General features: G+C 40.7%; 1 protein-coding gene across 2 annotated transcripts; it reads left to right on the top strand.

The window, feature by feature from the left end:
* Window positions 1-470: 470 nt before the first annotated feature.
* Window positions 471-5,267, top strand: lysmd4 (LysM, putative peptidoglycan-binding, domain containing 4). Of its 2 annotated transcripts, none has more exons than XM_020078477.2 (3): window positions 471-540; window positions 1,919-2,196; window positions 2,529-5,267. In XM_020078477.2, the coding sequence occupies exons 2-3, from the start codon at window positions 1,930-1,932 to the stop codon at window positions 3,087-3,089; spliced, it is 828 nt and encodes a 275-aa protein (XP_019934036.2). In that variant the 5' UTR covers window positions 471-540; window positions 1,919-1,929; the 3' UTR covers window positions 3,090-5,267. The 2 variants fall into 2 exon arrangements, with proteins under 2 accessions (XP_019934036.2, XP_019934035.2); XM_020078476.2 differs by having other exon boundaries at window positions 491-760.
* Window positions 5,268-13,510: the final 8,243 nt, after the last annotated feature.

The raw sequence follows: 13,510 nt of genomic DNA on the forward strand, positions 1-13,510 counted from the left end.
TGACCTCTTTATCTGTATTTTCTATTTCATAGTTGTATTTATTTTAGTAATGTGTGTGTGCACTATGGCGATGCTATAAATTCAGTGTCAAATAAAGTCATTCTAGTTTAATGTATCGAATAATAAAAACGCCTGTTGGTATAAAGCAACACAATTAAACAGCACCATGAAAAGACAGCCTCCGAAATGATCATAAAGCAGAATCAACACTTCTGAAAAATAAACATTGTAAATTAAATAAAAGTTGGGTTTATTGCAGGAGTATTGCTCTTACCTCTAATAAAGTGTATAACAGATCAACACTAAACTAAAATCTGCACAATCTATTCGATATTCTTTTTTCCTTCTTTCTGTTCAGTTCTTTAGAATAAAGACAATGTTTTGGGTGTTGTCACACTCCAGACCAGAGGGTGGCGACGCGTGTTTGCGTCCACTTCCTTCACAGAGAGCGAGAGATAAGAAGTGGGCTGCTCTGCTGTGACGTCAGAGAGCAGGGTGAAGGCGGCGGCTTGTGTCACTGTTGTGAAAACATTTGTTCAGGTAACTGACAGGAAACTGCGCAGTCCGAGCTCAGAAAGTTGGTTCAACTACATTTCCTCTTAATCGCGTTCACTCAGACACCGGAGCGAACTGTAGCTGTAGCCGGGGAAGCGGGTTGCTGACTTGGCCACGGTGCCGACACATGTTGGAGCTAAAGCTAACCTGCTAGCGTTAGCATCAGGCTGCTAGCCAACGCTAATGGTGCCTTCAGGTGCTCCCGGTGAGCTTGACTTGTGAAGACTCGTTCATCAACATGAAAGATTGAATTTAATGATTCAACTCGGAATTCGAGATTTATTCGAACCAATTTAATTTTTAAACCAAGTCAAATAAACACCTACACTAGTTAGCACGCCATGTGTATGTAGGTGCTGTCACAACCAGGTGTGGTGCTCATGTTTCAATATGTTTTGTTCGCTTAGAATCAAAAGCAAACAATCGGACTCTACAAACAGGAAGCTGTCGGTGAAACTAATACAGACCAGGGACAAATGAAAGAATTACCTGAAACATTAGTGAAGAAACAGGCTGACAGCACCTCCATCTGTTATTTCGCCATGCTTCATTGTGTGATGACATTAAAGGCATTTTATTCCATTTAAAGCACAGTGGATGTTATGAACAATGAGTATCATAATCATGGCCTCTGCCTCGAACACCACATGTTCGTCTCCATCACCATCATCTGTCAATGAGGGAATATATTAAGAAATGATGGTTCATACTCTCAGTACATGTGCAGAGACTTGAAGATTTAATATCAAGGTGCATTCATTCAACCTGCTCTGCCGGCACATGATGACAGTCCGGTTTGTGGTTTATATAAAGTTGTCACTTCTCTGTATGTGCAGGGACTTAACTCCTCTGATGCTCACAGGATTGATTCCCTGAATGCATCAGTGCCTACACAGTAACATTATTGGTCAGCACTGGCATGAAACTTGACATCACTCAACAACAACCCTTCTCATGCTCCTATCAGGCCTAGATGATGTTTCAGATGCTGACATCTTGGTTAATTGTTGACCTGAAAGGGTTTGTGGGTTGATTGACAGGAAAATAGATCAACTATTTTGATTATAGATTCATATTTTAGGACTTTTTTTTGTTAAAAACTCCTGCTTCTCTCTGATTTATATATATATATTTTTTTGCCCTTTGTTTGCCGAAACGCAGTTCTGAACATCAGCTGTACAGTGACAGTCTATATGAAGTGGGGTCCAAACATGGTCACTGTTGGACCATTGTATTTAACACACAAATGTGTATAACATAGATCCTTTTTAGAAACTTGCCTGATGTGTAATGTATGTACTGTATGATTAAGTATAAACATATGTTAGTTGTTCTCTTATAAAGAAAAACCTGTTTTCTTCAGGAGTCTGTTTCATGATGCGGCGAGGGGAGCAGGCTTCACAGGCTTTTCAAGCCCCGGTGGACGTCCACGCCAGTGCAGAAGGTCAGGTGTATATGTTCAAGAGGAGATCGAATGAATCCGCTGCATCCTCAGACGACGAGGAGTTCAGTGTCATGGAGATGAGACCATTGGTTTCTCGAGAGCAGGAGCGCAACAGACTGAAAAATGTCCAGCTGCTAGAGCGGAAGGTTGAGGATGGTGACAATCTCAACAAGCTCGCACTGCAATATGGCTGCAAGGTAAAGTCACAGATTTGCATAATGATTTCTGTTGTTGATCCCCTCAGTACGACACAGAGTATTAGGCTCACTTAAAGGGGGAAAATGTTCAGGGGGAAATGTGCTCCAGAACAATCATTGGTTTCATATTGGGTTTTGTAGTTTCTCGATAAACAATGAGATAGTTTCAGGATTTTGTATCCAGAACTCCAGAGGGCACGGGTTTCCTAAAAAATGTTTATTCTTTATTCTTGCATTATTATGACTTTGTTCTAAAGTTTTTCTAACCTCAGTGCCCGTACAGTTGTACTTTATTGACATCAAAATAATTCCACTTTTGTTTCTGCCAACAGGTGGCAGATATTAAGCGGGCGAACAACCTTATGCTGGAGCAAGATTTATTTGCACTGACATCCATCAAAATACCGATACAGAAACACAGCGTTTTAACAGAGACTTGCTCTGACAAAAATGAAGGAGCGATGCCACACTCATCTGATTCACCAGTAAAGTCTCTGGACAGAGCCAGAAACCAACCACATCGACAGGAGGTCACAGACTTTCTCATGGAGGTGGATAATGACATTGAGAAACTCATTCAGACTTCCAAAGAACAAGATGAGGACATGTTGTGTAACTCGGAGAAAGAGCAACGGTTTGGTTTCAGAGGACGGAGCCTGACCAGTCACGGTGCCGACTGGGGAATCCATTGGTGGAACGCTGTGGTTGCCATGCTCCTGATTGGCATCATCCTGCCATTATTTTATGTAATTTATTTCAAGACGAAAGATAATGGAGTCGTTCCTCCAACAAATGGTAGTGGCACTATAGAGTCGCCCATCACCTCTTCAAACCACTCAGGGACGGGGTTCAGCACAAGAGGACTTAAGCATTTTCATGAGCACGGAGTGTAAAGTCTCAGAAAACCAGAAACATTTGAAGACCGTTGGTGACGATCAAGAAAAAGCCCAATCAATGATTTAGCGCAGTGCAATATCAGCATTTGTCAGTGTTAAAAGGAGTGAATTTTACCTTTTTAATGTGGTGTTACTGTGAAGATGGATGCAGACACTGGAATCGTAACATTGGAGTGAAGTTGCTGCACGTTGTTCTCATCCTACAACTACATTTTCATTTGAAAACGGAACTCTGCTACAGACATGCCTAGTGTCTACTCTGGAGTTCAGAGCTGCTCCCATTTTAGTTTGAAAACTCTGGCTGCTTTTTAGTCTGGACAAAGAAACTTAGATGTTTGGAAACGATGACGTAGACACTCATGACCGCCTGCTGGGTGTCTTTGGTCATAACGTAGCCTTTACTGATTTGTCTGGCTCCCAGCACATGACCCCCTTCCGGACGAAAACAACTGGTATTAGCCTCGACTATCAGGAACTGAGCTATTATGCAGCGTTCAATTATTCCTCTGAGTTCTGCCCTCAGAATGACGTCGATCTGGAACAATGTTTACATTAGCCAGCTAGCCAAACTGTTCATAATAACACATTACGTGCCATTTCACGCATACTAACATCGCAGTACCTCGACCACAATGTTCCAATTTAATGACAAAAGTGCTTATAAACAGTATAAACTACAGTTTTCACTAATGTAAATACACAGTGGCCATCTTGGATTTTGATGTCGGGGGTGTGAGTTTCCTCCGACCTTCTGAGTCGAAATTTCCACTTGAGTTGCAACTTGTGGTTGTAATTCCAAGCTCCAAGGTATAATGGAACACAGCATTATTCTAGCAGTCTGCTACTAACAACCAAAACTAAAACAGAGCCTAACAGCTTGTGGTGACAGAAATAATAAAAATTAAAAAAAGCTGCTAATAAACGAAAAAGTAGAAGTATGGATGTAGCCTCATTTTTGTGATGATGCAGGGCAGCAGCATTTCATCAAACAGCTTCTATAGAGAACAGTTTTCTGATCCTTTGCCTAAAAAGCTTTTCATGTTGGTTGGGATCTCACTCTCAGGTGTTTTACTAAATTTGAGTTATTAAATGTGTCTTGAAGCTCCACATGACTCAATCTAAACATTGTAAGCAAACGGGAAACATCTAGAGAGAGAAAATGCACACTAGTGTTATCTCTTTCTGCGTTATCACAAGCTGGCTTTCCACCACTGTGTGTTAAATGTCATATCAGTGTCAGGTATCAGGCGAAAATGTGATATCTGTCTTGGCAGAGTAATATATTTTTAAACCGATAAAATGGGAGATTTATTTTATATTTTATAACGGTGTTCCCCTGTTGCCAAAACCGTGTGTGGTTATGTTGTATTTCATGTGGGTTTGAGTATCGCGTGTGTGCCTTTTTTGGTCGAACTTATTATCTTTGTGTCAAAGGGTTCATTGTTTAGTTATGACCATGCACCCTGTGCCTTTTCTCTGGGTCTAATGAAGGAAGTGTGGAATGTGTTTACAGCAATAATGCGGTGCAATATACTTTAATTTTCTTTTGATTGTTTGTTTTCATTTCACATCACGTTTTAAAATACAGGTTGTTTCATTGGGAAGGTGACTTACTTGTGTGACATGTAAGAAAGCGTCTTAAACCCTTATTGTTATATTTATACTGCACGCTCCTGTCTGTCATTGTCTGAAGGGAATTCAAGTCCACTGGACTGAAAGGATTTACTTTATATATTTGTATAACTTTTAAGTTCCATTTTCTTTGGAAGAGTTACTGCAATGGATCCTTTTACAGAGCGTGTCTATTTAATAGAAACTTGGAGTCAGTTTACAGCAACATCACAAACGTCAGCTTTCAAACTGATCACAGTAAAATCAGCACGTCTATGAACATTATCACAGTTATGAAGGGAAATTTATTGCAGGTCTGTTGAATGAGATTGAATTAGTTTTAGCCAGGTTGTTCCTAATAAACTGGTCATTGTATGCAGTATGATAGTGTGTGAGTGTGTCATGTCTTTAAACTATTTTGTTGTCTTTTGTGTTTGTGCCATTAGTTATTTAAGCACACTTGCTTATATACAATGAGATTATAGATGCACACAGATGCAAAATAAATGTGATGAAATCACTCACTACAGAAAATATACAACGAAATAAACACATTCATACTAATGTGATGTTTGATTATTATCGCAGTATCTGCTGATATCAGAAGATACAAACAGTGTCACTGTAAGGTTTGTTTTTAGAGGAACGGAGTCAGGCAGTCTTCTTGAGTCAGGCTGCATCTAAGGTGATTTTTGTATGTCGATGAGTGATATGCTGATGTTTGTATCAAATAAAATGATTTTCCAGTCAACAATAAACAAAGCCTGAACTTCTGCCCAGTCATCAGTTCATCCAACAATCTCTCCAACGAAACTATCCACAGACGTGAGCTGTGTTGTTGGAAACATTTAAAATATTGAAAGTAAATGAGAAACAACCACACTTAGTTTAAAAAACAATTAAGTCCAATGTTGGATTTGTCTTTTTATATTGACTCAGTTGAAGGGGAAACCACATGTACGTAAGCAAGTCATTTGTATTTTCTTGGGCATCCTTCAAATATGCAGTTTATGAATAACTTTAATGGTGGAGGTAATGAAATAGGATTTTGCTCAGCAACACAAAAAGCTGGATTTTAAAGACTAAGAGGCAAAATTATAAAAATGTTTCTCCTCCTCTGTGTGGAAGTCCAAGAACAAGGTCAGCAATAGAGCAACAGTGCTGAAACTACAAGGAAATCCACTGTCTGGCCCATGGTCGCTCGCTGTAATGGAGTCTGGACCTGGATCGTCTGGTTGAACGATAGTTTACCCAAACACTGTTGTCCAAACACTGAGACGCCCTAAAGACACATTTAAACTCCTGTGGGGATTCAAAAGTACGGGAACAGCTAAATAGATTTTGTGAATATGTGTATGTCTGCTTGGGAGCAGCAGTCCTACACCATTGTCTAAGACTCCAGAACAAAAGCAGTAGTTTAGCTCTATGCTGCGGAGGCTCTGCATCTTTTATTATTCCATGACCCAAGAACCTTGTCTCATAAGTGCAGCTCACGAACCCTGCTCTGATCTAGCTCCAGGCCACAGAGCTCTGGCACGCCGCCATCTCCCAGGCTGGGTCTCATCCTACTGCTGATAGGTGGGCCTCCCACACCACCAGCCCCCTTCCCCCCTCTTTCTTTTCTCCCTTTACCTGCAACCTGGACACTTCTGCTCTCCTGCCTGTCTTTATTTGATTATATCTATATCAAGTCTGCTCCTGTAGTTAGATTTACTCACTATAATCTGATTCCTAACCCTCAACGATCCAAATACAATATGCCGTGTGTGATTGGTAATACACAGTACATGTCAGTAAGCAGAAGGGGTTGACTGACATGTGACTGGGATTTCACTGAAAAACAAAGACAAGTGTACAGTAAAAACATTTTGCTTGTAGATTGACTGTGAATTTTTCTACCCATGCAGACTGTATGGGTGCGTTTTTAGGGGTGGTGTCGGAGAAAAGCAGAATTTGAATCCAGCATATATTTTTCTTGGAGCAGAGTGCACTTTTACGGAGGTGGGGGAGCTGAAGCCGAAGGGGCTTTCCCCCCTGAACAAAGCACAGCCATCCACACAGTCTGGGCGAAGGGCAAAGGGAGTGAAAAGATTCATGAACAGACCGAAGCTCTGCAGCTTTAAGAAGTTTGCACACTTGAGCAGCTGGCAACGAGCCACTTGGCCAACATAAACAGCCCTAATCCTTTTTCCAAGGAGCTTTCAACACTCATCTCTCTGGCACATCGTCCACTGACTCCCTCTCTCTCCCTTTTTCTCTCTCTCTGACATTCCTGCCTGTGTGGAGTTCTGCAGATGGGCCACCAGGAGGCGCTGCGGCTCTGGCTATGCAAACGCAGTGGGGTTTATGCTGTTGATCATTATTCACTGCTAAGGTATGTGCCTTCCTTTGATTTTCCCCTGAAGCAAAGCAGGTCTCAGTTTTCACTCTTTCTTAGTGGGAATGAAGACTCAGTTTCACAATGTCACGTTGACCCACAGAAGAACAGGTTGTACATAGAATCTGTGTCGACAAAAGTAAACTGGGATCTTTCATGTGGTTTCTACTGTTCTCCCACAGACACTTTTATTATCCAAATCTACTTTTTGGTGAAAGTTTCACTATAGATTCTTTTGACATTCTCCACTTTTAAAAGTAGAAATTATAACCCTAAAATTAAATTAAACAAATATGACAAAGTAGATTTAATCAATTATGATTATTCATATTAAAAACCAAAATACAGTAGGGATATTTTGTGTTAGGCTAGTTTTTTTTTTCTCTCTGGTGGGGGCAGGGAGTTCTGATTTCCTCCAGTCCCGGGGGGATTTGGCAGACACAGGGTAATTTGTAGTGAAATTTCCAGCACAGTTTGTTTTGCAGGTGGCTGAGGACGAAGGCAGGGTGTGGCGGGGGAATGAGAGAAGCAATTTGCTGTCTGTGGCCTGTGAATGTGTGTATTGTTGCAAAGCAGCAGGTTTGGTGTTGTGCCGGTATGTGCGATGGTCAGGGCTGGACTGCTGGAAGGGAGGCAGTGGCAGTGTAGACGCTCATGGACAAAATCACAACAAGGGAATTTGTTGTAAACCATTTTTTGATAAAAAAAATACACCTTTCATTAATCGACTTTTTTCGACAGAAAGGATGGAATTAATTTCTCCCCAAGATGATCCATTCTCCAAAAAGAACTCACTGTTCATGGATCGACATGAGAAGATTAGAATCAGAGTCAAACATTTGAGTGAGTCAAAGAGATCACATGACAAAGCAATATGAGTATGTATTTGAAGCTTCTTGCCAAGAGACATTTCAGTCTCACAAGCTTCAGAGTGGATTCAATTAAAAAAAAAATCTTCTCTTTGAATCCACGGCCAGAATTTCAATGTATAAATCCAGGCCAGATGTTCCAGCGCCACTTCAAGAACACACAAGGTGTCAGGCAAAGAGCTGAGATTGTCTAATGTGTTTTTATCAGCATCAGCATCCTGTGAGAAACACAAACAGTATCTGTGCTGTTAAAACTAATCGACCGCAGGAGTGCAATTTCTTCCTCAATGCAGCTCAGTCAGAATACATAACGCAGTGTATGCACGCTGTATGTTATCCCTTAAGTCTGACTGTGTAAGTGAGGGATCATCTGGAGGTGCAGCTGGCCGGAGAATGTGATGTTCTGTCAGTCATGTTCCTGCAGGGGCGGCTGTTTTTCTTTGCCCCCGCTGTGGAGGAACCAGTGGTGCAGCACCTGTTTTACATTCCAGCCAAGGTTTGAGGGGGTCTTCACCCAAGGGACGGTTCTACAGTCAAACTAGACTCACAGAGTATATGAAGAATGCAGAAGTATAGTGTTTAATTTCAGTTGACTCTTGAGTGTTTGTGACACCTCACACTCAGACGTCAGTGGTTAGTCCCAGAGTGGTGATGTTGTCTGTTATCCTCACTACACATTCTTTGGGCGTGTTGTCAGTGCCAGAGGTGTAGGTGCCACATTAGTGTTCTTCATAGAAAATAGAATAATATTGTCTGATTTTTAAATGTGTTAGTTTCACCACAGAGTCTCAGTTCTGTAACATAATCAGATTCATTCTCCCTGGATGATTCTAGGGCAGAGGACAAATTGCTCGTCCTCCTTCTCCTCTTCATCCTCCTCTCACCCTTCATTTAACTGGGGACCTTCTCTTTGCCCTGATTTGTAATTGAACAATTTAGTCATTTAATGGTTGTAAATGTAGAAAGTATGTGTGTCTAGTCAGTAATTTGGTTTATCGTGTGACAAAAAGTCATTAAAGGTGTAGTGTTCAAGGTTTTAGATTTTTATACTAAGAGAGGATAAAAAAAACATATTTTATACTTTTTCAAAACCAAAAATGCAATTTCACAAAAAAGAAAACAGTTTGAGAAGTCTAACTGTATTTCATCTGAAGTGGAGCTTCATATACTCACATGCTCATATAAATGCAGAGCTCCATTGTGTCCTCAAAGAACAATGTGAAACGCTGGCAGGAAGAGAGAATCCACTGAGACAGGCATGGATGAAGAGAGGATAATGGGTTGGACATGCAACTCTAAATCACTGGATGCAAATCAACTGAGCACCTGCTTGGCCTGAACGAGCACATTAAGACGTAAACACAGGGCTGGATATGGGCTCTCAGTTCTCTGTTACACTGTACTACACCTGCAGTGCTGATGAAATCAAACACATTCTGATTTAAACAATACAACTACCACTTTACAGTTTGTTCACAACCATTAAAGCAGCTAAATGACTTTAAACACATCAGATATTCCCTGAAAACACTGACAAACTGTGAAACATTGAGATTAATCGAAGGTTATCATGAGAGATAATCAGGTGTAAATTGTTACTGAAATTAAATTCTCTTGCACCACCATGTAGATGCTAAATTTAACACTTTAACCCTGTTGGTGTTTAAATAACCGTCGAAAGAGACCTTGCAGTTTTCTATTTTCTGCCACTGAGACATTTTCAAGGCCTCAACACAAAGTCAGGCTTCTTGATGTGAGCAGCAGAACTGTGTGTGTGAAACAGCTGTTTCAGCCCAGGTGCAGTCTGCTCAGCTCTCCAGTCTCAGGCACAATTTACACCATAACTCTTGGCGGATAATTCGTAGCTCGCCAGATGAGGACCATTAAAAGTGGATGGGTTTTAAACTGGAACTGTAATTTCCCCCTCACACTGGTGCATTCTTGTTATTAACAGATATTTCTCAGTCTGTGGTTTTATTCCACACAAAGACTCATGTGGATTTTAAAAAGAAAAGGCTGCATAATATAAGTATGTATGACTGTAGTGAGTTGAAAATCCTTCCCTGTAGCCTGCATCCAAGTCATATCACACATGTGTGTTGTTAACAACAGCTGGAACAATGTTGTGGACATATTGTACAAACACAATAACAGTAATTATGCCAGGAGACGAAATCACCGCAGCGGCTCAGCTACGAGCCCAATGCATTAATTTGTTTAGAGGATGACATGGGTAACAAGAGCCCATTCCTGCCGGACTCCATTAATCCTGTCTGGGTTTGGAGGTTGTGGGGCGCATTGCTCTTGCTCATCCCTGTGATGTGCTCGAAAACATTCATTGCGCTTCACGCTGGGAGATGCCGAATTTCCTGCCATTCCCAGATGTCCCGGGCAGATGTTCTCAGAGGAGTCTTTCAAAGGAAAATTTATTTGCCTGAGAAAGCTGTGCTGGTGTTTGCCGTTGCTCACACGTCTGTGTAAAAGTTGGCGCAAATCGTTCATCGTAAAAGTCCGAAACACAGCAAAGATTAGACACAGCCAAAAAGCCAAATGGAAATGAAAGACTGGCGCACTTAAGCAGACATTTCACAGCTTCCATTTTGTATGTAAATGAAATGATATGTATCTTAAAGGTTCAGTGTGTAGAATCTAGTGACATCTAGAGGTGAAGTTGCATGTTGCAGCGGAATACTCCTCATCTCACCCTCTCCTTCCAAACATGAAAGAGAACCTGTGGTAAACTTCAGTTGTCATGAAAACTCAAAAGGTTTTAGTTTGTCCAGTTTGGATGACAGTAAAAAACATGGCGACCTCCACAGAGAGGACCCCCTTCGATGTAAATATAATGTTTTTAGATATAAAGAGCTCATTCTATGGTAAAGAAAACAACAATTCATACAATTCAAATGAAACTAACCTGTGAAAACATCACTAGGATTATTTTATATTAAATTTCTGCCAAAAAATTCCTTTCACCTAAATCTTACACACTGGACCTTTAATGTGATTATTGATGTGTGTGATTGTGTGTTAAGATTGTTAAATATAGATTTAGGTGAATTACAAACAATGTTACTTGATTATTTTAAGTAGTTTATGTGTAATCTGCAATATCGACCACTAAAAGACTACATCCTATCTCCTTTACAACCAAGTGGCAAGTCAAGTGAAGCACAGTTGAATGTTGAGGTAAAACAAGGTTGATGAAAACATGATCGAGGACATGGCAAACAATGGAGGACGGACACTGGGAACAAACGTCTATCTCTCATCATAGGACTCACAAAGCTGCCATACATCGGGGAGTACTTATCAGCCCGTCCTCTTTGGCGAGCAGCTCCTGATCCGAGGCCAGATAAAGACGCAGTAACAGCGTCTTTATACCTCAAGACTGAAATGTAACCTTGAAGATTATCTGGCGTTGGGGACACGGACAAAAAGTGGCTGTGGGAGAACTCATGAAACCTTTTCAATTCTAAACAAAGGTTGTAGAGCTGCATTCAGAGATGTTGTATGGTCTCGCCATATATTGCATATACCTAAAAATATCTGTAGGAAATGAGGTGGCATAGCATCCAACATTTGTTGAGCCTTTTCACTAAAACCATAACCTTCAGTCTGATGATGGCGCTAGAGGGAAAGTCAGAGGATTCATCCTTTGGAAAACATAAATGTTTAGCTCATAAACTGTGTCTAAAGATGGACGACATGACAGCTCCCCAAAAGTGAAGACAAGGCATCTCAATTGCCACCTTGTGGCTGGCTGCAGTATAGGTCATAAACCCTGTCTAAACCATGTTAGTGGATGGACCAAACTAAAATAGTTAAAAGTAAAGTCAACTAATTTTTCCTCAAACTGTTAGTTAGTTATTTGATGATATACAAATGGGGGTGAAACATCTTGATTGACCGCTGAGACTGAGAGACATGTCCTCCATCTTTATGAACAGTCTATGTTATGGCCATCCATCCTGTAGTTGTTGAGATTCTGTATTTCAGCTCATGTGAAAGAAGTTCTGCCAGGAGAATCTGAGTAAACTATGTGACTAAGCTACCAAAAATATGAATTAGGTCACTAAAACATTTCTCGAGCCAGTCATTGTGAGATGAAAATATCTCCCTTTGTAATCAATGGTACAAGGACACAGTTAGCAATGTGAGAGAATTGTATCTGCGAGGAAAGCTGGCAAACAGATACATCAGTGAATTCACTTTGAAACTGAGCTAATCAACAGTTTTCTGTTTTCAACTGTATGTACACAGACTCACCAATTTAAGAGAACCGAGATAGCAATCAGGATTAGTGGAATACACCCCTTGAGAAATGTAAGCACACTCTTCTCTCAGTGCCTCTCAGCTCTGTGATAAACATACAAGCAGCCTGAGAAAATAGAAAATAGGCTGCAGAGCTTCAGAGTTGCTGTGTTCTGTCACTGTAGATGCTGCTAAATATTCATGTGGATTCACGCAAGCAAGGGCTTTCTAGTGCAAGTATTCAAAAAAACGTAGTCAAATAAACCCTAACCCAAGTAACCCAAAATCTAATTCTAACCCTAATAATATGAATTCAAGTCTTAACCCTCAAACAACTCTTTGAAAAAGTGAGGATCAGCCATAATGTCATCACTCCACTATACTCATCTGGACTTTACTCAAATGGTCCTCACAAAGATGTAAGTACAAACACACATGCAAGTTTGTGCGGCTACCCTTGTTAGACCACTGCATTGACTTTTATTCATTGTGGACAGAATAACCAAAGCCTTAATCCTAACCTTCAGTACACACACACACACACACACACACACACACACACACACACACACACACACACGTTGATATGTTATGACAGATGAGTCAAACTCCTGTCAAAGTGGGCCCTTTTCCCTTTTTTGAATATTTAGTAAAGAATAAATGAAGTGTGATGAAAAAATCTGATGACGTACAAACTGTTTTATTAAGTCTGAATGTGGACGACAGTCAAACTGCTCCACTGAAGTCGTTTTATAGTCTGTTTATTACACTCTATTTATAGCCATAATTTGCTCAACCTGAAATATGTTGCATGGAGAAACATCGTTTTCCGCCTGCCTCTTGTCCCATCTCCTTTAATTTGATTATACTCTGATGACTTGCTCTATGAACACATAAAATCACTCTTACACATTTCTCTCCTCACTCTGGAGCTGATATGAAATCATCTCCTCCATGTTGATGTGTTTTTATGACCTGATTTGTGCTCCCATGGATACAGCTGCAGGAGAGGAAGAGTAGGGGAATGGAAAACTTGATTCCTTTCTGTGCTTTGTCACACACACACGCAGTGTGTGTGTGTCAGAGTGTTGACAATGAAGACTCCCAACATGCTGTAACCTGATGCCAAAGGTCAGACTTTGTTCTACACTTGAAAAATCTGTGAGCCACTCAGATCAAGTTTTTAGCTGTGAATACTGTAACTGCCACACTGTAGTACTTTTATATTTTAGTCGATCAAAGAGTCATTGAATCTGTCAGCTAGCAAAACTCTGGCTGACCGAACACGAGGTGAGCAGCTGTTATGT

This window comes from Paralichthys olivaceus, chromosome 7 (assembly GCF_024713975.1).
Source record: "Paralichthys olivaceus isolate ysfri-2021 chromosome 7, ASM2471397v2, whole genome shotgun sequence".
Taxonomy (NCBI): Eukaryota; Metazoa; Chordata; class Actinopteri; order Pleuronectiformes; family Paralichthyidae; genus Paralichthys; species Paralichthys olivaceus.

What these genes read in the sequence shown, in the direction of transcription:
- lysmd4 (XM_020078476.2), top strand. Translation starts at nt 739, where the DNA reads ATGGTGCCTTCAGGTGCTCCCG. An exon ending in GGTGCCTTCAGGTGCTCCCG is followed by an intron (nt 761 to 1,918) that starts GTGAGCTTGACT and finishes TGTTTTCTTCAG; the next exon opens with GAGTCTGTTTCATGATGCGG. An exon ending in CACTGCAATATGGCTGCAAG is followed by an intron (nt 2,197 to 2,528) that starts GTAAAGTCACAG and finishes TTCTGCCAACAG; the next exon opens with GTGGCAGATATTAAGCGGGC.